This window comes from Hipposideros armiger, unplaced genomic scaffold, assembly GCF_001890085.2.
Source record: "Hipposideros armiger isolate ML-2016 unplaced genomic scaffold, ASM189008v1 scaffold_494, whole genome shotgun sequence".
Classification (NCBI taxonomy): Eukaryota; Metazoa; Chordata; class Mammalia; order Chiroptera; family Hipposideridae; genus Hipposideros; species Hipposideros armiger.
Window position 1 is genome coordinate 14,133 of NW_017731844.1, and position 24,853 is coordinate 38,985.

The 24,853-nt window shown below is 50.4% G+C and overlaps 2 protein-coding genes across 6 annotated transcripts in view; both read left to right on the forward strand.

Moving 5' to 3' along the window:
- Window positions 1-1,769, forward strand: part of CARS1 (cysteinyl-tRNA synthetase 1) — a 10,448-nt gene extending 8,679 nt beyond the window's left edge. Inside the window, exons 12-14 of the mRNA XM_019667314.1 lie at window positions 547-606; window positions 885-968; window positions 1,483-1,769. Coding sequence (XP_019522859.1) covers window positions 547-606; window positions 885-968; window positions 1,483-1,617 — 279 coding nt within the window. The 3' untranslated portion in view covers window positions 1,618-1,769. The remainder of the gene's footprint in view (window positions 1-546; window positions 607-884; window positions 969-1,482) is intronic.
- Window positions 1,770-5,867: 4,098 nt separating this feature from the next.
- Window positions 5,868-24,853, forward strand: part of NAP1L4 (nucleosome assembly protein 1 like 4) — a 41,248-nt gene continuing 22,262 nt past the window's right edge. For 2 of the 5 annotated variants that reach the window (XM_019667342.1, XM_019667338.1), the window contains exons 1-5: window positions 5,868-5,953; window positions 13,433-13,576; window positions 19,263-19,293; window positions 20,555-20,613; window positions 23,133-23,232. In XM_019667342.1, the coding sequence (XP_019522887.1) occupies window positions 19,280-19,293; window positions 20,555-20,613; window positions 23,133-23,232 (173 nt within the window). In that variant the 5' untranslated portion in view covers window positions 5,868-5,953; window positions 13,433-13,576; window positions 19,263-19,279. Of the gene's footprint in view, window positions 5,978-6,727; window positions 6,749-13,156; window positions 13,178-13,432; window positions 13,577-19,262; window positions 19,294-20,554; window positions 20,614-23,132; window positions 23,233-24,853 lie in introns of those variants that run through there. The other 3 variants (XM_019667339.1, XM_019667340.1, XM_019667341.1) reach the window with 3 other exon arrangements.

Genomic DNA, 24,853 nt, shown 5'->3' on the forward strand with positions numbered 1-24,853 from the left:
GTCACCCGGCCCTGCCGCCTCCAGCCCAACACCCAGGCCCGAAGCGCCCCTCCCCTGCCTGCACGCTGCCTGCCAGGTGGGAAGTGGGCCTCCACCGTGTCCTGCAGCCCCTCCACTGCCCTTCACCCCTGCAGTTAGCCCGGGCTCCGTACCTGGCATGAGACCCCCGTGCCCTGGCACCTGCTGACCTCTGCCCGCCTCTGCCGCCCTCTCCAGGGCCTCATGATGCTGTCCCTGCTCACCCACCCAGCAGAGCCCCCTCCCCTGGCCGTGCCTTCATATAGCTGTACAGTTGTACTTCAGATCTGCTAATGCATGTTGGTTCTCTGCCGCCCTTGTGTCCAGAGCAGGGCCGGGGGCCCTAACGGATAAATGCTGGCCCAGGGCGCTGCCTGAGGCTGTCCTCATGCCAGCTCATCTCCCTCCATGGGCTGGGCTCACAGGGCCAGGCCACACCACAGGGGGGCAGCAGGGGCCTCTTCTGCCTCCCGCCCCGAGAGCAGCCTGGGGCAGGCCTCTCTCATGGGGCTGCGCCCTGTCCCCCAGGTTGAAGAGGAGAAGAGGAAGAAGAGAGAGGAAGCCGCCAGGAGGAAACACGAGCAGGAGGTGCGCACGTCCGTGTGGGCCGGGGCTCTCCTGGGCCGACAGCGGTACTCCCACCCCGGGCCCCGCTCGCTCTGCCTCCCAGGAACTTGCCGGGCACCCTGTCTGCCTCCGTCCACCAGCGGTGCCCGCAGGGAGGCCGGGAGTCCTGGGCAAGAGAGATGCGCTGAGGGGGCTGCCCTGTGACTGGCTATGATCCTGGGCGGCCTTTGTGCACGCGATGTCACGTCTGTGTGAAGCCCGCGTGTGCTCGTGGCAGTGACCGCGTGTCTGTGTTCCAGGCCGCCAAGCTGGCCAAGATGAAGATCCCACCCAGCGAGATGTTCCTGTCAGAAAGCGACAAATATTCCAAGTTTGACGAAAATGTAAGAATTCCTTTTGTTTTCAGAACTTGGGTAGACCCATTACATTGGGGCGGCAGGAACTTCCAACCTTGGGGGAGCTTTTCTATGTGGGTGTGGCTTGAGGGAGGCGGGGTCGTCTACTGCTGCAGCCAGCCGCCTGTGGCACCGGAGCCATGGCCGGACTGAGAATGACGGACTGAATTCGCCATCTCTCACAAGCTGGTCAGAAGGGCCGTGGCGTATATGTGTCCCCTGCCCCCAGGGCTGCTTCACCACGGTCATTCGCTTTCCCCGTGGGCCTTCCCGACCGGTTCTTGTATGTGTCTGCCACGTTGACCCCGGTGGGTGCAGTGCCCCGCGCACCCCTTGCAGGAGGGCGCCCAGATGGCCATGTCTCTGTGGCTGGGACGGGCATGCCTCCCAGCGCTGGGCCCAGAGCGCCGTGGTGAGCGGGTGCCCAGATAGGTGGGGGCGCCCGCTCAGTGAGCCCCCGGGCTCGGAAGGGGTCGGTGACCGCCTGTCCTCACGGTCGCAGGGCCTGCCCACGCACGACACGGAGGGCAAGGAGCTGAGCAAAGGGCAGGCCAAGAAGCTGAAGAAGCTCTTCGAGGCTCAGGAGAAGCTGCACAAGGAGTATCTACACGTGGTTCAGAACGGAGGCCCCGAGTGAACTGCTGAGCGTCCAGTCTGAGCCCTGCGTCCCGTGACAGTGCCCGTGTTCTGGTCATGTTTACAGCGGCCCTGGTTCTAAGAATTCTGTCCCCAGGGCCCATGCCATCACCGGCTCTGAGACATCGGTAATAAAGCCTTCCCCCCCAGTGAGGCCTGTCGCTGTCTTTGCGTCGCCTGCACACTCAGCACCGGTGGGGTAGCCGGTGGGTCAGCCTGCGGTGCTCCGCGTGCTGGGTCAGCTGAGCTGCCTCCGCCCGCCGCCCACCTAGAATTGCTCCCGCATGCAGAGTGCTGGCCGCTGACCTCTGGTGTGGATGTGGAGTGTGTGCGCATTGGGAGGTATTAGAGTAGGAAAAAGGCAGGCTCAAACCAGCTGAGCCCACTGAGCCCCACACAAAAGGGTTCTGATGAGTAAACACTGCCGTCCCCACAGCAGCCCCACACTCGGGCGGCACAGGGCTGGCTCAGCAGGCGGGCCTGGCCATGGCCCAGCACCGCCGTAGGTCCAGCATCTGCTCAGCTGACAGCCGAGATAAGGAGCACATCTCAGCACAGCAGGGCAGCCGTTTATCACCAGGCCCCACGTGGGGAGTGCCTGCCCGCACCCCGCTCATGCGTTCTCGCCCGCTGGGGCTCAGGCTCAGCACCTGAACTCCAGCAGCTTCACCCTCGACAGAGGATTGAAGAGCCAGGACCCGCTCCACACCTGTAAGAGCCTGGCGTCAGCGCGGCTCCGTCAGGACAAATGATCAAGTCACCGGTGCCCGACACTCAGGCTGGGAATCGCCGTCCATTCCCAGGCGTCGGTGATGGCATTGCAAAGCCACACAACCCCTGGGGGCCTGTTTGGAGGGCCCAGCTGTGGACGTGCTTGTCCTTTGTCCCTTGGTTCCTTGTACGACACGGCCCAAAAGACACAGCTGCTCAGTGTGATGTGACGTGCACATGTTGCTCGCTGTAGTATCGTTGACCAGTAGGTCGGGACCAGCTGTCTGTCAGTGGAGTCGTGGGAGCACCCAGTCACACGTGGGCATGATGGCTGTGAGTCAGTGAGGACAGGCTCTGGGTATCGATCTGCCTGACCGCTGAACCTTGGAAATGCTTCACATACCAAAAATAAACTGCTAAGAAAAAGGCCCAAAACAAAGTGAAACAAACTCCTGCCAATTATCTATTGCTAGGTAACAAATGACCCCAAAACGTAGCAGCCAAAAACGACAATCATATCATCATTGACTCTGGTGGTTGTGGGTTGACAGGTCTCCCCTGGGCGGTTCTGGGTCACAGTCTCCCTCCGGGTGGTCAGACACTGAAGGTTTGCACAGTCATGCCCGCTACGGGGTGGGGAGACTCAAAGCTGGGGCTGCTTGATGTGGTGTCCAGCTTGGTGGCCGCTGTGTGGCAGCCTGTAGCTCCAAAGGTGCCTGTCCCTAGAGAGATGAGCTGTAGGTCTTGTGAGGATCTGACCTCAGAAGCCACACAGTGTGACTTGCACTGTGCTCCTCCCAGAGGCCCTTGCTCAAGGAGAGGGTGTGGAGGCACCTCCCCGTGGGGCGTGGCGGGTTCCCCAGGAGGAGCATGAGGGGCTGGAAATACCATTGCAACTATTTCAGAAAGGACCATCTGCCGCAAACGCTGGGTCAGCCCAATGAGAAAGGGCTTCTTCAGTGGACGGATATGAGAGCTTGGCGCTTCCCTGTACATCTTCAGTGGGGTGTGTTCTGAGTATAAAATCAGGGGACTTAAGGAAAATCACTGATGTTAACACCACTTGACGTTTAAACAGCAGGTATTTCCTGGCTGTGTAGACTGAGAGGGGGACAGGTTGGTCACCACGAGTGCCCACAGAGCCAGGTTCGTCTAAGTGCCAGTCCTCTCCTTGGCGAAATGGCCGATTCCAGGCCTGAGCAGAAGCACAGAGAGACACCAGACCATCTGGGGCCCAAAAGGGAAGCTTTCAGAGACAAACGGAGTCATGACACGGGGACAACTGAGTGATACACGACAGCTGGATGGACCTCAAAGGCATTGTGACCTGAGGCACAGGTCACGTGCTGTATGATTCCATTTAGACATTCTAAAGCTGCCGAAACTAAGGACATGGAGCAGATTAGTGGTCCCCAGGGGTTAGGGGCAGGGTTGACTCCCAGGGGCAACACGAAAGGGTCTTCGTGGTGATGGGACAGTTCTGGGTCTTGGTGGCAGTGGTGCTGCAACGAATCTGTGCCTGTGACAGACAACATGACAGCCACACAACACAGTGCCCCTCTGGCGAGGCAAGACAGAACCATCAGGAAAACCGCGAAGGGCACAGGGGACCCAGGGGACCTCTTGCTGCTGCTGCAGCTTCCTGGGAGTCTCATTATTTCAAAACAAAAAGCCTCAGGCGCTTCCACTGGCCAAGCCTGGGACAATTTGAGCTTTGAAAAGGATTATTTCACATCTAGACACATTTGTTTTCCAAAGCAAAGAAAACCAAGAAATAATCATTGTCACCACTGGAGGTAACGCTTGTACCAGCGCCTCACGCTCCAGAGTGAGCTGGAGCTGTGATTTGGCCCCAGTGGTCCAGTCCAGGAATGCCTGCCCCTTTATCCCTGCTCTCTGCTGCATGCCCGATGGCCGGCCAGGACGACCACCGGGGCACTGCGTCAGCATGCATTGTGGACACTCCCAACAGACACCTGTGCACCTGACATTTGGAAATAGTCTTTGCAAATGTCATCAAATTAAGATGAGGCCATATAATGTGTGCTAATGCAGTGACAAGTGTCCTTACAAGAGGATACACAGAGACACAGAGAAGGCATGTGAAAATGGAGGCAGAGACTTGGGGTGATGCAGCCGCCAGCCCAGGGATGCCTGGAGCCCCAGAAGTTGGAAGAGGCAGGAAGGATCCTCCCCGAGAGCCTTTGGTGGGAGCGCAGCCCTGCTGACCCCTCACCGTGATGTCTGCCTGCTAGCCTCTGGGACCGTGGGAGAATCCATGTCTGTTGTGTTTTCTAAGCCAGTTTGGGGCACTTTGCTGTGGCAGCCACAGGGAATTAAAACAGCATTCACATCACTGTCACAAACAGAAAGGCTTTGGGCGGACATCACCCACCTTCCCAACTCACTGCAGTGACCCAGGGAAAGGCCGCACCCCACAGCTGGTCCACCTATATTCGATTCCCCCCAAGGACTGGGCCCAGCTGCCCGCCCATGGCAGCCTCCTGACTACCACTGGTGGGGTGGGGGAGCTCCATCAGCTGGATGTCACCTGCACCAACCCCGACAACCGGGCGGGCCAGACCCAGTGGCTTAGGTGGATTTGAGCCTTTATTAAACAGGATGAGGCAAGACCTCAAACAGCTCCTCAAACAGGAGTCTCCGGATGGTTTCACCCCTCCCTCCCGCACCCCCCTTAAACACCGTAGGGAAAGAACACCTTGCTAAAAATTAGAAACTGTTTCAAAAGCAGTCCCACTCCAAAGAAAGTTTCTGAAAAAAATGAACTAAATGAAAATCCCCAGCTGCAGGTAGAGCGTGTAGAAATGTAGCGACTCAGCAGCCCGGGCCTGGGGATTTGGTTTTCCAACCCAGTTGTCTTCCTACTCCAGTTGTTTCTAGTTCAGTATTTTTCTACACACTGTGGCGACCACCAGCCCCAGCGGCCACACCTGCACCCGGCCTGCAGCTGCGGGCCGCGTCGGTGCCTCCTGGCCCGTGGGGTCCACCCAGCCGGTGCCAGGCAGAGTCACTGAGAGGCACTGACCCGGCGCTGCCCAGGACAGACCCTGCGTGCGCGGGAGGCGAGGGGGGCGGGGTGAGAGAGGGACTCCACTTGCGATGCCCAGGAGGCTAGAAGAGCCCGTGGATTTGAGACAAGGGAGAGGGGCAGCGTGGGTGCCGGAGGTTAACAGGGCCAGCGCGCGGGTCACGGGGAGTGAAGCCGAACTGGAGGGGCCAGGAGGGCACGGGAGGTGGCGCAGGGTCCGACAGGGGACTGGCGGTGCCAGTGGCGCGGTGGATGCCCTCCACGTGGTCTCCGTGCGACCCCGCCCCTTAAAGAGGCGGAAGGAACGCAGGCGCGAGGGTGTACGCCGCCGCAGACGTCACACTCTTTGCCTACGGTCCGCGGTCTGAGCGCGGCGCAGCCTCTGATTGGTCATCTCCGGGGGCGCCGGAGCGTAGTTGACTTGCGCCGAGGCTGTCCAATCGCAGCCTGCCTTGCACGCGGGGGGACGAGGCTCGGCCAATGGGAGGTGGCGTTGTTGACTGCTACGCTGCGCAATCCCAGGAGCAAGCGGGGCGAGCGAAGCCTGCGCCGCCGCCACTGCCGCAGGAGGCGTGAGGTGCGGACGCGAGTGCTTGGCCGGGTAACGGCGCGCTGGGGTGGCCGGCGGGGCCGGGGACCAGGGAACAGGCTGGGGGTGCGGGGAACAGCCCGGGGCCGCCATCTCGGGAAGCCGTGGCGGCAGGGGCTGGGTCCGGAGAGCCCGGGGCGGCGGCGGCGGGCCTCGGGGGAGGCTGGACCGGCGGCGGGGAGGCGGGCGTCGGCGGGCGTCCCTCCCCGCTCCGCCCGCCCCCGGCGCGGCCCTGAAGGTCAGGAGGCGCTTTGTTCCCGCGCGGCGTCGCCGGGAAGGTTAAGGAGGCGGGCGCCTCCCGTGCCTCCCATGTGAGCCGCGGCCCGAGCGGGCTGGGCTCCCGTGTGAGCGCGGAGCCGCCGAAAGGCCTTTGTTTTCGGAACCAGAGCGCTCCCTGGGGTGAGCGGGACCGCGAGCCTCGGCTGCTCGGTGCCTGAAGCCCGTCGGGTGCAGGTTTTGTTGGTTTGACGGGGAAACGGAGACCTTGCGGGGCTCCCGGCTGCTGTCGGAGCCCGTGTAGTGAGAGCGAGGGGGGCGGCGTGGGCACCCCCCGGCAGACTGACGAACGCCCCGGGCTCTTGACGGACTCGATGCGGCAGGCAGGGCGGGCAGCGAGCCTGCCTTCCCGCCTGCCCACCATCATGCTGCGGAAGAGAAGCGTTTACCAGCCGTGCGCGTCACGGAGGGGAGAGATGGTGACAGCAGCCCCGTCGGCCCCTCTCCCCGCGGCCCTCCCTGTCTGGATGCTTTCCGCCCCTCCCAGGAGGGGGCCGCCTGGTGGAGGTAAGGCTGCGCCGTCCGCAGTCATTCCCGCTCCGCGCCCGGGCCCCGCATCGAACCTCGACCCGCCCAGGGCTGTGGCGGCGGCGGCGCGGGTGCTCGTGCGCGCGCGAGGCGGCCGGAGGACGCGCGGCCCGAGCCTGCTCTGCCCGCCCCGGGAGTCCCTGTCCGCCTTCCTGCGCGTCCCACCGGAAAGGAGGCCTGTGGACCTTCCCCTGCGCGCGTGTGGCGGCCAAAGCGTTGGGCCGAGAAGTTCAGCCTTTTAAGTTACCGCCTTCCTGCAGTGGTAACGACCGCTCAGCGACTCATGGCCGCTGTTCCCAGGGACGACTCCAGTCGCTTCGCGCGTGTTAACTCGTGTCGTGGTAACCGACGGCCTTGTGAGCCGGTGTTGCTGCCGTTGCCCCACTTCACTCCTCGGGGAACTCGAGGCCCCGGGACTCGGGGCGAAGGCTTGTGCGAGGCGACTGAGCTGGGATTAAAATGCAGGCAGTGGTAACTCTGCCCAGCTTTACTGCGTTTGTAGAGGGAATGGAAGTTTTCATGTAGAATTACGTTTTCGTTATTGCACGGGGCCTAACTGGCGGCTAGTGTAGGCGCATTTGAGCTGGTTGATCATTTCCAGCTCAAAACTGCGGTTCCGCAGAGGGCTAACTGCTTCTGGAGGAGAAGCTGGGAATTGCTCCAGACCGCAGGTAGCAGTTGCTAGTGGAATAAGCAATAAAGGTGGTGGAGGAATCGGGATGTATCCGGAGGTTAAACCAGCGACTAGAGAAGAGGAAGGTGGTTTAAACGTTAGTTACCTAGTAGTGGTTCACTTACTAAGGTGGAATTAATTGGCAGGAAAAAGAAACCCCGGGAAATGAATTTTCTCAGTTTATTAGCTACTATTTTACTTGTTTTGGTACAAGGAAACTTTTTTCTTTCATCTTTGGAGCTAAATTACCCTATTTTTTCAGAGACTTGAAAGATCAATTGAAGACAAGACCTTTTTTGGTCAATAAAATGCAGTAAAAACAATTGCAAAACTTAATTTCTTAAAGAATTATAGTGATAAAAGGGACTTGTTTTATAGATAAAACAGGTATAGGAATTGTAACCTTCCCAAGTTTACTTAGGGACATTTTCACTAGAATTTTAAGGCCTCATCTCATGGTATGGTGAGAATTATTCTCAATAATTATTTGTAGTTATATAAAAAATTATTTCAACACTATAGTGCTGTTTTAAATACCTATTATTATACATACATTTGCAGTTTCCCCACCCCTCCCCGGTTATCAGTGTTTAGAATATCTACAGTCATCTGTGCCTCTGTATCATAAAATAACACCTAAACACTTTTGTGAACTTTGTGTTATTTTTCAAAACAAGTATAGAATAGTGATTGGAGAAATTATTTGCAATAGCTGATTTTATCATTTTTGTTTTGATAACCTCAGCAAACTGAATTCTGAAAAGGATACATTTAGCATTGTTGTCCTCTAACAGTGCTCAGGCGTTGCAGTTTCGTGAGTTGACTTCACATTATCAGATTCTTCTGTGGTGTTTTGAGTTTAGAGATTTTATCTGCATGAGGTAGCTCATAATTTTATATAGAGATGAGTACTTCGAGTTAGGCTGTGTTATTTCCACGAACCTGTCAGGGTTTTTAACAGCCTCTTGATGCTGAGAGCGTACCAGTTCCTGTGCCTGTAGTTAGTTCTCTGACCAGCTGGGGTTAGGATTGAAGTCTTTGCCATTTTTCTTCTTTTTAGCAGTTGGTAGTCTTCTAGCAGCAAGAGGCGGTGACCTCAAATGTACATGTATCAGTGGCATAATATAGCTCAAAATTACTTGGAGAGTTATTTTTCTTCCTTTCTGTTGTCTGCAGTGTTCAAATGTTTTAAAACTGGTTTTTATAAACTCACGTATTGCAGAATGTATGCCAGGGAACCTAAATTTCTTTTTGTTTTGGAAAAATAGTATCTGTGGGTAGGAGGGTGATTGAAATTCCCAGAGTTCTAGGTGCCATCCACTGTGTGAAACTGGCAAAACCCCATACAGCTCGGAGCCTCTACTCCCACTGATGGCCGGTACTTGAATAGTAAGGCAGCAGTGAGGAGCTTGGGAGTTTGGTCCGGCGTTACTATTTAAGGAGTGCTTACTTTTTTGTTTTTTAAAGGGAAATGTATTTAGGCATCCAAAGTAAAAGGTTGATATTACTTAATTTGTTCTGCCACAGGTGTGATTTTAGAAGTAGGAAGTAGCTGCTGATGTGGAATCATTGCAGGAAATGGCTCCCCTGGCCTTAGCTTGCTCTGCATGGTATCTCCTAGTTTAGCAAATTCTTGACTCCCTCAACTACTGACTGCAGTGGTGAGGTTTGTCCATGAGCACACAGAAACTGGGAAACCCTTATTAACGGGCGGTGAAGAATGTTGTTTGACTTAACGAAACTTTTAAGACGTAGTTTGTGGTGACGTAGATTTCTTTCATTTGGTGACCATTGGCTTTCTGCCCTGCCCTCTTCAGATGACTACAGGGCTGCTTTACTTCGGTTGCCATTGAATTTTAAATTTCATGAGTATTTAGCAACAGGAGAGACAGGTATTTTTGTAGTAAAAAAACTACAAAAGATCTCTTTGTGATCTTTTCCTTTCTATCTTGACCACTGGGTAGCTTTAAATTTCTTCTTACAAGTGTGCTCTGTCAGCTGTTGTAACTCAATGTGCTTCCATTCTGGGCCTGCGGGACTTTTATTTAATATACTTTATTATTCTCCAAAAAAGCCTGTTCAAAAACAAAACGAGATGATTTCTATTTTAATAGTTTTGTGGTAGAAAGATCAGCTTTGCATTTTAAATATTTGTGTACAGGGGTTAGAAGAATGCAGTTGTTATAATTTGAGATGTTACTTGTTTACCCAGTTATCACAAAGTAGCTTCCAGTGCTTTGCATATGTTTATCCGTTCATTCATGAGCACCTTCACTGTGCTAGTTCTAGGTACTAGGCTGTCGCACTGAGCAAAGCAGACAGACGACCTCTCCCTCATATATTTCTGCAGTGGGAGGCTGACAACTTAGATGGTGGTGGGTGCTTTTGAGAAGTAGAGAGAAGGAATAGGGATGTGGGGGGTGCGGTTTAACATAGGATGGAGAGGGGGAAACTCTTAATGACAAGGTGACAAGATCTTCAAGTACAGGATTAAGGAGAACTTTTAAATGTTTGCCTTAGTCATGTACTAATGAATTGCAGAGAAAAGTGAGCAGAGGAGAAAATAGAAGCTATAACAATGGAGAACAACTGCCTTGAATAAAAATAGTTTTGATTAAGGAAAGGAAATAGTTTTTTACTTCCTGAAAACTGAAGGCTTGGTCTCTAGTAAGTTTCTAAAAAGGACTGTCCTCTCCTCTCCAGTGGCAGTTAGGTCTTCTTGTAATCAGACTTGACTGCCTGGGTGTCTTCAGAAACTGCTTGGGAGAAGCTAAGGTGTGTGTGGGGTCCCTGAAGCCATGCTGTGTGCAGGTGACACTGGCGCTCAGCGGCAGTGAGGGAGTGAATGGAGCACAGATTGCTTAGACTCTGTCCTGCCAAGTCCCGGCTGGGCGCCGGGGTTGCTGCATTGAGCAAGTGGGCAGGTCCGGGCCTCGTGGAGCTTGTTCAGGGGGAAGGCGCACGTATCATTTATCCGCTCTTTTTAAAAAACATGAGAAGCAGTTTTAGACATACACAAAAGGAGTAATTCCCCGTGTCTAACACCTAGATGCATTAATTATTCGCCAATTTTAGTTCATATGTAAATGTGTTTTTTAATTAATTAATGATGAATGCCAGAAAAGTTCATATACCTATATTAGATTATAAGTCATTACATGTGATTCGAAATTACTTTGAACATAACCAAGACTATCTTAAGTGTAGGACCTGGACCCCCCCTTTTTTTTTTAAGATTTTATTGGGGAAGGGGAACAGCCAAGTTGTTGTCCTTCAATATTAGTTGTAGAGGGCGCAGCTAGCTCAGCTCCAAGTCCAGTCACCATCCGACTGCCCGTTGGCAGCTCACGGTGGCTCAGCTCAAGGTGCTGGGTTCAATCTTAGTTGTGAGTGGGTGTAGCCCACCATCCCATGCAGGAGTTGAACTGGCAACCTTGTTGTTAGGAGCACATGCTCTCGCCAGCTGAGCCATCCTGCCCCCTGTTGGCAGCTCAGCTCAGGTGCAGCTCACTGGCCCATGTGGGAATCGAACCGGCGACCCTGTTGCTCAGAGCTCGCAGTCTTAACCAACTGAGCCGCTCAGCCATCCCCTGGATACCTTTTTTAAAAAATTGCTAAGACATTACAGATTAATCAGCAAGAACATTTACTGTGAGTTTGGAAACTTAAAGTTATTTGGTTTACTTTAGATTTTTCATTTAACTGCTGGGGTATTGAATCCAACACAGTTATTTTCTAATACTAAGGAATGTAGTGATAAACTGGGTAAAAGAATCTATTGACTGGGCAATATAAGTGAGATTGGGACTATCCCAGGGCCTCGTTCATATATTGGCCATGTTTTGTGGGTGGAGATGTTTGGAGGTCTTGACTTTGTCCTTTCTGATGTCCTGAAGGATTTGGACCTGTCCCCCCAGAGCCAATCAGACTCACATCTTAGGTCCATAGGGTGGGATCTCTGGCCTTCAGATTTCATGTGAACCAAGTGATTATGCTACGGGGTGTATTTAACTAGCACTCTAACTTAATAAGAATTACAGATTATAATGAAATTCTAAAGTCTTACAGAAACATTGATTACATTTAAGTTAATTTTAATCCTTCAGTTATCTCATGGGAAGACAGTGAGGACCTTTGACTCGATTAAGGCACGATAATGTTTAAAAGTGTTAGCTGTGTGAAGGGCAACTATATTTCCCAGCTTACACCTTTCTCAAAAGGGCCTGATTTGAAATAATATGGTTACTCTAGCTATAGACCAGATGTTTTCAGTTTAAAAATTAGGAGTTTGAAGTTATGTTGGATAATTTGCTATAAAATTAAAAAAAAAATTTCCATGAAAACGGTTCTATTATTTGGGGTAAAAATAATTTAATCCATAAACAGGATTGTGAAGTATCTTAATAAAAGCAAAACATCCATTTGTGTAATCATGCAAATCTGCATGCTAATCACATTTAGAATAGTATGCTCAAAGGTTTTGACCCTGGGAGGGAACCTGCCCTACTGTGTTCTTTTGAAACTTGAGAACATTCTTTTGCCTGGTATCCCTTTCATGTTTTACCTTGGTTGCCTTTTAAAGTAGGAGAACCTGCTTATGGTTTCATAACGTTGATATTAAACTCAGCATATCAATATGTAAAACCAGTGGATGGTTATATTTTTCAAACCTGCAAATTTGGTAGTTCCTTGTAACTTCCTATTTTAACTGTAGTAGGGATTGCTAAACAAAAATAAATAATTTATGTTGGTGAAACTTGACTAATTGAACTCCATGTTGTTTATAATATGTCATCATTCTCCATTATTTTTCCTTAAAGGGAGCAGTAACTTGATTTGTTGGTTTCATATCAAGCAATAGATACAATGTTCTATAAGCATATTGCAGTTAAAGTGGAAAAAGACCTGGAATGGGTAGTACTAGGTACTTTACGTGTGTAATTCTGTCTTTACAGTGCCTCTCAGGGAGGTTCTTTCTAGTTTATGGATGTTGAAACTGAGATTACAGAGCTAGGAAGTGGTAAGGATAGGGTTGAACTCCAGATCAAAAGCAGGTTAGTTATTGTGTGTCTGCTTTGTTCTAGATGTTGAGTTCTGGGCTTGTATTCCCATTGCTTAAACTCATTATTTTGTTTTTCTACCCTGATTTGGCTTTTTTCTTTTTGAGAATTTTGTGTTGGGTTTCATTTAACTGCTTTGCCACTATGTTGCCAAAAATAGGATTCACTGTGTTGCCAAAAATAGGATTGAGTAGCACATGCCTTCACATAGATGGAAATTAAGTGGATTGTATTGATGGGATTTATTAAGTTGGAGTGGTGTCATTACATGGGAAGGCTAAGCTCCTTGGCGTGTGTCTTGCAACAGGGTGTTCATTCGCTCAACAGATATTTTTTGTGCCAGACGCTGTTTCAGGCTCTGGGACTACGTAATGAACAGGATAGAAGGAGTATTTTCACACTAAATAGTGGATTTCTTGGGAATGCTGCAGAACTGCAGGATCCTGACCCTGACTGGGCTGCCGATGGTTGTCTGTTGCAACAGCAATTCTGAATTGAGCAGGTGGAAATGGCAGCAGGAGGCGAAGTGGGTGGTGGTGGCAGGGAATAGTCAGGAGGCTCTGGATGTGACTGTGAGAGGGTTTACTCTAAAATGGAACGAAGGGTATGAAGTGGAGGATCTCACACATGCACCTTCAGAAAACTGAAACTGAAACACCCTGAGACTGATGTCTTGTAAGTGCTTGATTTACAGAAGATCAGAACTTAAACTCTCCCATCTAGAGCCAGTGACCTTGCCGCATGGCCCCTGATTGGGTTTGCTGCGTTGCACTGTGCCCCTGAAAGTAGCCCGTCCCAAACCTTCAGCAGACTCACTGGTAGCTCGCTGCAGTCTGGGTGTCCTGAATCCAGTTCCTTTAGAGTTTCTGAATAAACTTGATTTCTGGGAACTCGAGCTCGCCTTAGTTTACCTCCTTTCTTTTATAATAGGTTGGCATTACATGGTGTCAGAACTGGGATCCGAAGGCAGCAACCACCAAGGAACGACGACCCTCGGGATTGAGTGAGGTGCCCCTCGGATTTCGAGCTCGCAGACTTCATTCCGGATCTGGATAGGGACAGGTTGTCCTCCTGGTGAGTACAGTTGACCCCTGACGAACACGGGTTTGAACAGCACCATTTAAACCCATGCTGTTCAAGGGTCAACTGTATTTTCTATCTGCAGTTGGGAGTTTGTATATGCAGAGGGCTGGCTTAAGTTATACATGGATTTTCGACTGTGTGGGTGGTTGGCACTTCTAAATGCTGTGTTGTTCAAGGGCAGCTGTATCTTTTGTTCTGGGTTCGGTAGTGGGATCCCAGTCATCTCAGTGTTGTAAGGGTGGCCCTGCTTCAGAAACCCCAGCCAGTTCCTGTTAAAAATCACAGTCTTTCCTCGTGCGCATTTGTTACTAAATGGACCTTCTCCCTAAGCATAATTTAGAACTTTAGTGTCATTACGGGGAATCTTTGGTCTCCCCAAACCTGTTTTTCTGTGAACTAAGAAGAATGCAAGATTAAATAATCCAAATGAGATATTTATTTTAGTTGGTAACTGGAAGCTTTTAAACAGGTTGAGGATTCTAAAATTGCTTCCTTACTAAATACTGTTTCCAAATTGACTGAAGTAAATATACAATTAAAGATGATAAAACAAACACCCAGAGGCCTCTTGGTGCTGGCTGAGGTCCCTCCCACCCCCACTGTTCCGCTCCTCCAGGGCCCTCTTGGCCACCTCCTGCTCCTCCCCCCATCTGAACTTCCTATCTTTCCTTCCTCTGAAACCTCACCAGCCAAACTCATTGAAAAGTGTCCCTTTCAAAATTAGACCTTGTGAGAGTTCTGCTAAACCACCCTGAATTTCCTACACTCGGACAAAAGCCAAGCTTAGGGCTGTACTGAAGGACTTTCCCAAGGTAACTGAGGCTCCCACAGCTTAGCTGAGAAATTCACAAGTGTGACCCTCACCTACCAGCCTGGTCTCCAATCTCTGGCAGTTAGTCCACATGCTTACTGGAGAAGATCATGCCCAGTGCAGGATTAGAACTGCCACTTGAGAAAGCTGAACAACCCCTGGGACTGCACCTAAACCAGCCACCAGCCTTTTACATGACCTCGCTTGCAGTGTAGCCAAAAGCCTGCATGAAACCATCCTAGAGCCTGCATGCGTGTCCTGACTATGGAAGCCAACTCCAGGCTGGGTTGTGTTTTGATTGTTTGTTTGTTTTTAAAGGAAATTCCAGGCTTCCATAGATGTCTAAGCCACCCAGGTGGCTTTTGATGTGTAAATGACTTAAACAAGGACCTACCCTGTTAGTCGAAAGAACCTGTACAAAATAAGAGAGGGCTTTCACCCTGACCTTATCAGCCTGGCTAGTCAGTTGGCTCCTATCCCAGAAGATGACACCAAAAGAAAGACAACGAAGATTTTGACCCTTCAGCAGCTCCAATAGATGGTGACGCCAAAGCACATCCATCCTATCATATCATTATTGCAAAAAATCTGGAAGCCAAAAGAAACCACCTTGCCGATGATATCTCTGCAGAAAACACCATCCTTATGGTGAAAACACCATCCATAGACGGAAACTCATTATCCAGAAGGCTACAGCTCCCCCCGGCGAGGACCTGAGGGAACTAACCAGGGCTGGCCTCGGAAAGAAGCAGCATTGGGAAGTCGAGGCTGCAGGCACTCCAAAGAAAAGGGGCTCTGCTTTGGACCCAGTAATAAGCCAGTCCTGCCAGTAAACCTAAAACTTCCTTTATTGACCCCTGAACACAAATTAAACCATCGGTCCACTGAGAAAACGGCAACATTTATGAATCAGTAGCGGTGGGGAGTCACCAGCAAGGCCACAAAAGGGGCTTATTTTGCATGTTCCAAACTGTCTGAAATTCAACCCAGGGAAGCTTAGTCGTACCCCCTGAGACATTTTAATTTACTCAATAGACCATTCAAGGTTTGGCAGGTGGGTCCCTCTGGTGGGGTGATGAAAATTACAGCAGTTACCTCATGGGAAATCGGTCAGAAAGCCGGCGGATAGTGGGAACTTGATTCAACCTATCTTCTCCCTAGGAAACCCCCAGACCTCTGTCAGAACCTCACCCAGAACAATCTGATTCACCTAATACTCCACATACTTCAGAATTTAAGATGTTCTCGTAACCATTCCTACCACAGTAACACCAATTCTTGTGTGTGTGTAAATGGCTGCGTTTTTTAAAGATTTTTTTAATTGGGGAATTGGGGGAAGGGGAACAGACAAGTTGCTGTCATTTTTGTTCTTCAGTCTAGTTGTGAAGGACGTTGCTTCACTGGCCCAAGTTGGCACCATCATTGCGCTCTTCCCGGGCGAGGCACATCAGTCGCCGGCTTCTGGACGGCCGCTCACGGAGGCTGCTGGCTGCTCACGCTGGCTGCTGGCTACACACGGTAGCCCATGGCAACCCACTGCAGTAGGGGCTGCAGCCTACACCGTCGCCGGCGACTCACAGCAGCCCAGCTCCAGGTTGAGCTGTTGTTCAGCATCTCAGCTGTGGAGGGCAGTGTCACTGGCCCTCATATGTGGGATCCGAACCGGGGCCCTCTGGCATCCCAAGCCAGCTCTTAACCATCGTGCCACTCGGCCGGCCCTGTAAATGGCTGCTTTTAATCATGAGATCGTCTCTTATTGTAGGAAAGAGAGGCTGAGCAAAAGGGTCTGCTTACACCCCATATTTAGAAAACATCGGTTCTTTCTATGTGGAAGAAATGTGTATTCCACACTCGCCCTTGCATGGAAAGGACGTGGAGTCGTCGCTGTCACTCCTGATGCCGATGTCAGGAAAGACCTTTCCACCACCTATGCACCCAGCCTGGACCCTTTCTCCTACCAACTGAAAAGAGCTGGGGTGGGTACAGCCTTGGGTGGGCACCCACCGACACCACATCGCAGGTAGAAAGGGATTTGGACGTGCCTTCACCTGAGCCTTTCCCCTGGGGAGTAGGGGCGGGGGGACAGCGGGACCCGCACTGGCAGTTCGGAGTCATTCAGGGCTCCCGCCTTCCGTGCTGCTCTTTGAGCTTCTGACCATCAGTCCTGACAGACAGCCTCATGGAGAAGTCTTAGCAAACACCCTCATTGCCCAGCAAGAAGGAGCTTGTGCCCTGTCTGGGGAATAATGCCGTTTTTGTGTTACCAGATGGGGAAATAACACAAGAACTACAAGTAATGACAGATAACATCAAACTGTTAACTGAAGTAGGCCAGGCTGCCAGGACCTGGGACATTTTCCACCTTTTAAGTATAGACAGCTTGGGGGGACTGGTTGAAAAGTCAATAGCTGTAATTGGACTTGTGGCCCTGGGTGTAATCCTCACTAAATTTCTCCTGTGTCAGCAAACACATGTCTTCCTCCCAGGTGTATGTACAAAATAAAGTTCTGTTCCTTTCCAAGGCTTACCCTGAAGCTCAACTGACCAGTCACAGGAACATGACTAAGATTCCCCATTTCTCGACCATTCTGTTGTTCAGATGAGGCCACATGTTGGCCTGCTATTTCCCTCTGGGACAGGACATCTGAGGATGGTCCTCAGGTCCGAGGGATGCCTATGGCTAATGAGGCCTCTGACTAAGCAAGATCCCCATTTCAGGAAGGATGATCAGCTATGCTCTGCAAAAGACCTTGAGCAGAAAGGGGAATGTGAGAGGATTTAATCTAAAATGAAACAAAGGGTATGAAGTGGTGAATCTCACGCATGCGCCCTCAGAAAATTGAAACTGAAAGTGAGACTGATGTAAGCGCTTGATTTACAGAAGATAAAAACTTCATCTCTCCTCACCTGTGAGCCAGCGACCTTGCTGCATGGCCCCTGATTGGGTTTCCTCTTTTGCATTCTGCCCATAAAAGCAATCTGTCCCAAACCTGGTAGCTCACTGCAGTCTGGGTGTCGCGAATTGCAGTTCCCGAATAAACTCGATTTCTGGGAACTTGAGCTCGCCTTGGTTTACTTCCTGTTAGATTGACAGAAACCCAAGTCCACCTCTTACTAGCCGTTGCACTTGGTATAGGTGTCTGACGCTTCCCGGCTCAGTGTCCTATCAGTACACTGGGGATGCTCCCTTCCGGTCATTGGTGTGGTATAAAAAGTACGAAGGTGCCTGTCACATTGGTCCCTTGCTAGTTAGGGGTGTTGGCATTAGGTGTGTGGCTTGGTGTTTACTGATTGGGCGATGAAATTTGGGCTCTGTCCGTTAAACTGGCAGCGGCAGCGGTGGCCTCGGGAGAGCAGGTTCCTTGCGGCCCACGGAAGGTACTGTGGGTGTATTTGTTAGACCACGGACAGCTGTAACTACGTGTAGCCAGGCTGTAGTTGGGATCAGTGTGGAACCAGTTTGGCAGCAGGTGGGGGATCCATTTGGACCCTTTGCCCCAGCAATCCTATTGCAATCCCACTCTTGTCATAATTAAAGAATAACTTGGGGATGGAAAGCTGAATAAACTGAGATTCATAGAGATGTTATCAAAATATATCAAAGATACAGGGAAAAACCCTCAGTGTTTAACAGCTGGTAAACGTAAGTGCGTTAGCTCCAAGGATGTTGCCAGCAGATGTTTCTTTGGAGACCTACCTATCTCCAAAGCTTGGGGATACTAGGATTGCAGCTACACGCAGGTCACAAACCGCACATGAGCATGGGTTGGGAAGAAGAGTGGCGAGGCAGACAGCTGGAAGTGTAGGAACTCGGATTACTGTGTGCAGGGACTTTCGACTCTGCAGAAGGTGATGGGGACTCTTGTAGGGGTTTAAAACCCTTCACTAACTTAGCTGCATGTGCGTAACAAACTGGTACAGTAGTGTGCGTGTGGCCAGCCATCAGAGTAGTTGCATTATTTTTCCCTTATGGTTTTCATTTGCTTCCTTAAATCATTAAACTTTTTGAAAAAGATAATGTAACATTTATGCGGTATTTTGAATTTTAAAAATAATTAGCATGTTTTATTTTGCAACAAAACAAGAAAAATGGGGTTGAGTTAGAGCCAAGACAATTGCAGATAAGTTCCAGTTGGAGCTGTTTTTAAATAAGATTTTCTGTTGCTTTGTTTTACCCTAAAGCATTGTGATTGAGGGATTTAGACTTTGTTCAAATACCTACATGTGAAACACCACCTAAGATTAAGGAACTTCACCAAGCCTCTGTTTTTCATTTAAGGACTCTACCTATGCATTTAGACAGGGTTAAGAAGCAGACATTTCAGAACCTGCCTTTAGTATTCATAGGTACACATCACCTAATCTGGAGACAGACTTAATCTGTGTCTTGTAAAAGTGGAATCGGACAGAGTGTAGTGTATTACATGTCTCTACACAAGCGCTGTCTTCAGTGTGCAAGTAAGCCACCAGTGTGCACAGCAGCAAAGGCTTTGCATTCTCCAACGTGATTGGCCTAGCATAAATATATACTCGTACTCCTGTTGCTAAAACTTACTCTGTAGATAGGGCAAGTTAGAATTGAATATTATTTTGAAGTCTGGTTATTTTAGTACCAAAAAGAAATTTTTATGAGCAAAATGTGCACACGTTGAAATGTACAGATCCTAAGTATATAATTTGATTTTGACAAGTGTATACACCTAGGTGACCAATACCCCCCTCAAGATGTAGGACATGCCCACCGTCCCTGAAAGTTTCCTCCTAGGAAAACCTCATCCCTGTAGACAACACTGGGAAAAGCACATTTGACAGTTTCTGTTTGTGAATGTTTAATGTTAATTGTAACAACTTTTCTTTAATTTGTAGGAGATAAAAACCTTCAGATGGCAGATAACAGGTGAGCCAAAACCGACTTGAATCGTTTACATTGTAGCTGAGTGAGAGCAAGCCATGCGTTCGCGGCATTACAACCTCCGTCTCATGGCTCTTTGTTGCCCTGTGTGTTTAAGCCCATAAAGAAATTGCTTCCAACATGAAATGTGTCTCACACATTGATACTTAAAACCATTTGGGGGAAGTGATGGGTTTGTTCCTCTGGCTTTCACACTCCCGGGTGAGGTCACGTGGTAAACTTGACCCTGTCCTGATATCCTGTAGCCTCCTGTGGTCAAGTGAAGGATTCTGTTTTGTGGGTCATCGTGAAGGTCACATTTGGTTGTATGTAGTATTTTAAGTGGTTTGTTTTTGGTGAGGGAGGTGTGTCCAGGTATGTTTGAAAACTGTTAGGCCTATTTTGGTGAGATTTAGTTATTTTTAGAGGCTTTGTGTGGCCAGCTTACAGAGCCGCTGGATACTGTGTCCTCACAGCTTGGGACGGTGGCTTTTCTTGGATTGCTCGAGCAGGTGTCCAAACCATGTGTCATGCCCAGTGTCCTGCTGGGGCTCAGCTCCCAGCAGATGAACGCAGGATTCGGTGGGGCCGAAAAGGAACAACAACAGAGCCACAGACAGGGGGTTCATACCACTATATTCTCAATGGCAAACGGTGGAGACACGAGAAGCAAACATCCACTAAGACCCAACAAGGGGTCTTCCTGCACCACAGTCTCGCTGGCAGCCAGGCAAGACACAGGAAGTAGGGTCTGCACAACCCACGACATCTGCTCTTGCTAACGCAGCCGCAGCAATTATATGCAAAACAACAGCGGCTAATGGCCAACTCGCTACTGCCGATGGCCAACCAGTCACAGCTGACGGCCATCCAATAACCGAGCCAGCACCCTTCCAGGTGAGGCCGAGAACCTGGGAACTGCTCTCCTGGCTCTCCGTCCCAACACCATGGCATGCTTGTTGGTGGGTTAGTGGGTTTGGTTTGAAAGTAGGGAGCAGATTTATTTTTGAGGAAAATTAAGAAGCTGTGGCCAGGATTGGAAATTAGAACTATGGGGTGGGGGTGGGTGCGGGGGAGTTAAGTGGTAGAGTTGGTTTTTAACAATAAAGTGTCTTGCATAGAACCCACGTGTGTGTCCATAGTTCTCTTCCGCCCAAATCCAGTCACTGCTGAGACACCTTCATATGGTAAATACGGAAAAGGCCCTTGTGCTAGTTATCGTCGGAGCTTTCTGTGTAGTAATACTTTCTTACGTATATTGTTCTAGTTTTTCAGATGGGGTTCCTTCAGATTCCTTGGAAGCTGCTAAAAGCGCAACTGCTACAGGTCAGTTCAGCGTACGTGGGAAAGGTAACAGTCGGAGAGCTTGCATGCAGTGCGGGAGCCTCTTGAACCGTTTATTATAGAAATACAAGTAAAGGGTTACCCAAAGATTTCAGGAGAAGTTAGAGTAATTAAAATGAAAATCAGTACTTTGTTTGAGAATTTTTTGTTATAGGAAATTCAGGCTGCAGAAGTAAAGTGAATATAGCACAGTGTCCGTCTTTGTACCTGCTGGCACTCAGCGTCACCAGTGATTAACAAACGGCCAGTCTTTCTTCATCTGTGCCTTCTCTTCCCCACTGTTCCAAAGCAGATCCCAGATAACCATGTTTTGTCCATAAATTTGTAGATGTGTTTTTTTCCTCTCCATTTTCTTTTTTAGAAATTTTATTGGGGAACAGTATGTTTTTCCAGGACCCATCAGCTCTAAGTCAAGTAGTTGTCTTCAGTCTAGTTGTGGGGGACACAGCTCCTTGGCTCCTGTGGGAATCGAACCAGCAACCTTGGTGTTATGAGCCTGTGCTCCAACCATCTGAGCTAACCAGCCGCTCCTCCCCTCCGTTTTCAAATCTATGTATACTTTTCCCCCCTGAACTTTTTGGAAGCAAGTAGTGGATATACTGGCTAAAAGAGCCCCTAAAACAGTTCAGAGTAAATTTTCGGAAAACTGGGATGAATTCTCATAATCACAACGCCATTACCACAACCGAGACATTGAATACCTTACCATTAGCTAACGTATGGTCATGGCACGTCCCCTGTCTCCTCAGCGGGCCTTTCACAGCTGCGCCCCACAGCCAAACCCAGATGAGCCACAGATCGTGTGCTGCACTCAGCTCTGTCTCGTTTGTTGTAGAGCCATTCCCACACCCTCTCACCCTTCACCGCAGTGACACACCAACCAGCAGGCCGTGTGCCCAGCTGTCTTGTAGAATGCCCACACTGGATTGGTCTGGTGGTTTCCACATTAGATTCGGGGTACACATTTTGGCAAGACCACCACATGACCACCAGGTGACCTGGTACAGTGGGAAGTGCAGGCAGGCCCGTGATGGGGGTGCTGAGATTGGTGACTTGGTTAAGATGGTGTCTGCCAGACATCTCCCTCATAAAGGGCCTGCTAGTAAGTAACCTGTTGGGCCCCCTGTGGATATCTTGTTCTCCGTGAGACATTCACATAGTGGTTTCAGTAGCCATTGGCGATCCTTGCTGAATCAGTAACAACATTGGTGTTTTCTCATTCTGCCAGTCCAGCACTCATTACCACTGTTAAAGAAGCCCCCCCCCCCTTAGTGTCACTGTAGACACATGGCTCAGTCGTTCCTTTAGTGTCTTATCGATTGCTATCATCATCCTTCCTGGTGTACAGATTGTCCCATTTGGCCAGTGGAGGTCCCTCAGGCTGGCTTCTGTGTCCTTTTGCTGTGTCCCCATAAGTTTTGAGTGCTTTTTTGTTTTTTTGAGTAGCTTTATGGCACAGTGATATCGCATGTTCCCTTGAACTCGCCTTGCCCCAGACCTGGACTTTATCATTTATCCAAGGGGCCCTGTGTTTTTGGTAGGGAGAGATACTTAAAAACTAAGTATACTTAAAAACTAAGTGTAGATGCCAGGTGTCACTGTTTCTAGGCCATTCCAGGTCCAGAGCTAGAGGACATGTTATATGCACACAATCGCATACATTGAACAGTGCTTGTTAGTGGCTTGTAGTGAAAATTGAGTGCCTACTCAGTGTACTCTGCTCGCCCACGTCACATTCTTACAAAAGGGACGGCAGAGCTCCCAGGTACGGACCACCTTTTAAGTCAGGCGAGGGCGCTCAGCTTGGGTTTCTGTGCAGTCAGTAAGAGGATTGTTCAGCAGACTGAGTCTGCCGTGAGCCGGGTGTGGGGCGCTGCGTGGTCGCACTGCTCACTTCCCTCTTGGTGCCTTGTTCATTGGGAAATGGTACCAATGAGTGTGAGTTGTGAAGGCAAGTGACTTGGGAGGGGGACAGTCAGGACACAGTTGTGGGAGAAGTGGGTTTGGGCCGGAGGACATTGTAGGTGAAGGTGGAGCCAGAGAACAGCTGGCAGTCTGGCCGCTGGGGCACTGGGGACAGTCATGGCTTCCTGGGCTGCAAGCTGGAGCACAAGTGGGCGCGGATCTACCCTGAGGAACCGCCAGCTCATCCCTGTCCTTAGCTTCTGGGCCCCACCACGGGACTGGGGAGAGAAGGCGAGGTGACAGGAGATAAGCTGCTGGCACTTAGGAAGTGACAATGTCCTCAGTTGGGAGGTAAGAACCGGAAATCGCCAGGTGTGCCCTTCAGTAGAGTTTAACCACCCACCTGGGGATTAACAAAGTTTCAGTTGTCTTTAAAATCATTTCAAAACAGATGTTTTTAAGAAGCCACTTGATGTATGTAGAAATTAAGCAGATCAGCCAGGCTAAGAAGATGCATATAGGTGGTTTCCGCCTTGGGCTCTTTGATGGTGAGGGCATATTTTAAATTGTTTGGCCCTGTGTTTAATTCTTCATAGAAAAGCTCACAGATCAGGTGATGCAGAACCCGCAGGTCTTGGCAGCCTTACAGGAGCGCCTTGACAGTGTCTCCCACACTCCTTCCAGCTACATTGAGACGTGAGTATGCTGTGAGTGAGACCTGATACAACTTTAGGAAACGATGTCGTTTCCCGTTCCTTAGAATACGAATAAATGTATCTTGATTCAGCACGCATTGCCTGCTGAGAGCCAGGTTCTGGGGTTCCAAGGAAGAGTGCTTGGGTTCCGAGTCTGGAGAGGGACAGGGCGGTAGCAAACGCAGCATGTGGCGTTAGCTGATGGGTGAGCGCAGAGTGCCCTCCTGTGGCTGTTTCAGAGGACCACGAGTCAGGCAGACAGGCAGGAGTTGGCCCGGGAGGACGTGCCAGGCAGAGGGCAGAGTGCTTTCTCTTCCTGGTGGCTCCTGGTTGGCTAAGAGCCACTCCTCCCTGCCCCACTCGCGTGCACCTGTAACACCCACACCTGTGCGTTTGCAGAGGAGGCCTGTGTTGGGGGGTGTGGCGGGTGAAAACGGTAAGGATGCCCAGCCTCGGACTCCTGGGACAGCTCTACCTGGGCATGAGCTGCTGCCGAACTTCCGTCTGTCAGCTTAGGACTTAGGCTCAGAATGTCCCACCGTCGTGTGGCCCCTCCCCCCCATGAAGCACTTGATGTATTCCAAGGCTGTTGTCATGGGGAGGGGACTCAGCGTGTGCTTTGCCTGTGAGGAGGGTTCCCTGGGAGATGACTGCGTGGGAAGGTTTCATGGGATGTTTGCAGACTTGGTCAGTGAAGGTTAGTGATACTGGGTGGCAGTGAGCAGTGGTTTCTAGTTTTCTGGCCTCAGAAACGGGGTGATGGGGTGGCGTTCCAAGTGGGAGTGAGCTGCTGTGGGAATAGGGTTAGTTCGTGAGGTCATACTGCACATGGGGCAGCAGTGTGTAGTGACTGACGGATCGGAGGGCGGCTGGGAGGACATCGGATCCAGGTTGCTTAGACTCCTTCATTATTTTCACCCCGTTAGTAAGATTTGAAAGGTTAAAAACAATAATTTCAGATTGAAAAGCAGCGCAGATGCTAAGTTTGTCGCTTTTTGTTCGGTTTTCACTCTGCTGCTTCTGCTTTCTTCTCCTGGCAGTTAGCCCCAAGCAGGTAACTGCACTGGGGGTCTTGGGTAAAGGGCCTTGACCCTGACGGGCCCTGGGTATGAAGGGACCCAGGATGGGTCCTCTGATTCAAGGCCATCCCCATGTCCCCAGTACTTTCCAAACAGTGCTGGGTGCAGGCGCTGCCTGGTACCCTGCTGTGCATTGTCAGAAGGTCACTGAAGTGCTGCGATGAGGGCCAGGTGGGAAAGGACCCCTCTAGGGCCAGGACCCAGGGGGTGGTGTGGGTCTGACGAGGCCCAGCAGTCTGCTCTGCCTTCAGGGTTTTGACCAAGGGCTTCTGGTTAAACATATCATTTTGATGGGTTGAAATGGTTTTTTCTTATTTACAAAAGTAATACATACAAGTTAAAATATTTTTTAGCATATCAAAAGGTATCAGAAGGCAGAGAAGCGCATAGTTCTCTGACTGTAGAAGGAAACAGACCCCCGTCTGTTACCTGATCTCCTCGGGTGTCGGGTACGAGCCCTTCCCATGACGCGGACTCTCCTGACACGTGATTGTGGACAGGCTGGCCTTAGCCCTGTTCAACGTGTCTCTGTTTCCAGGTCTT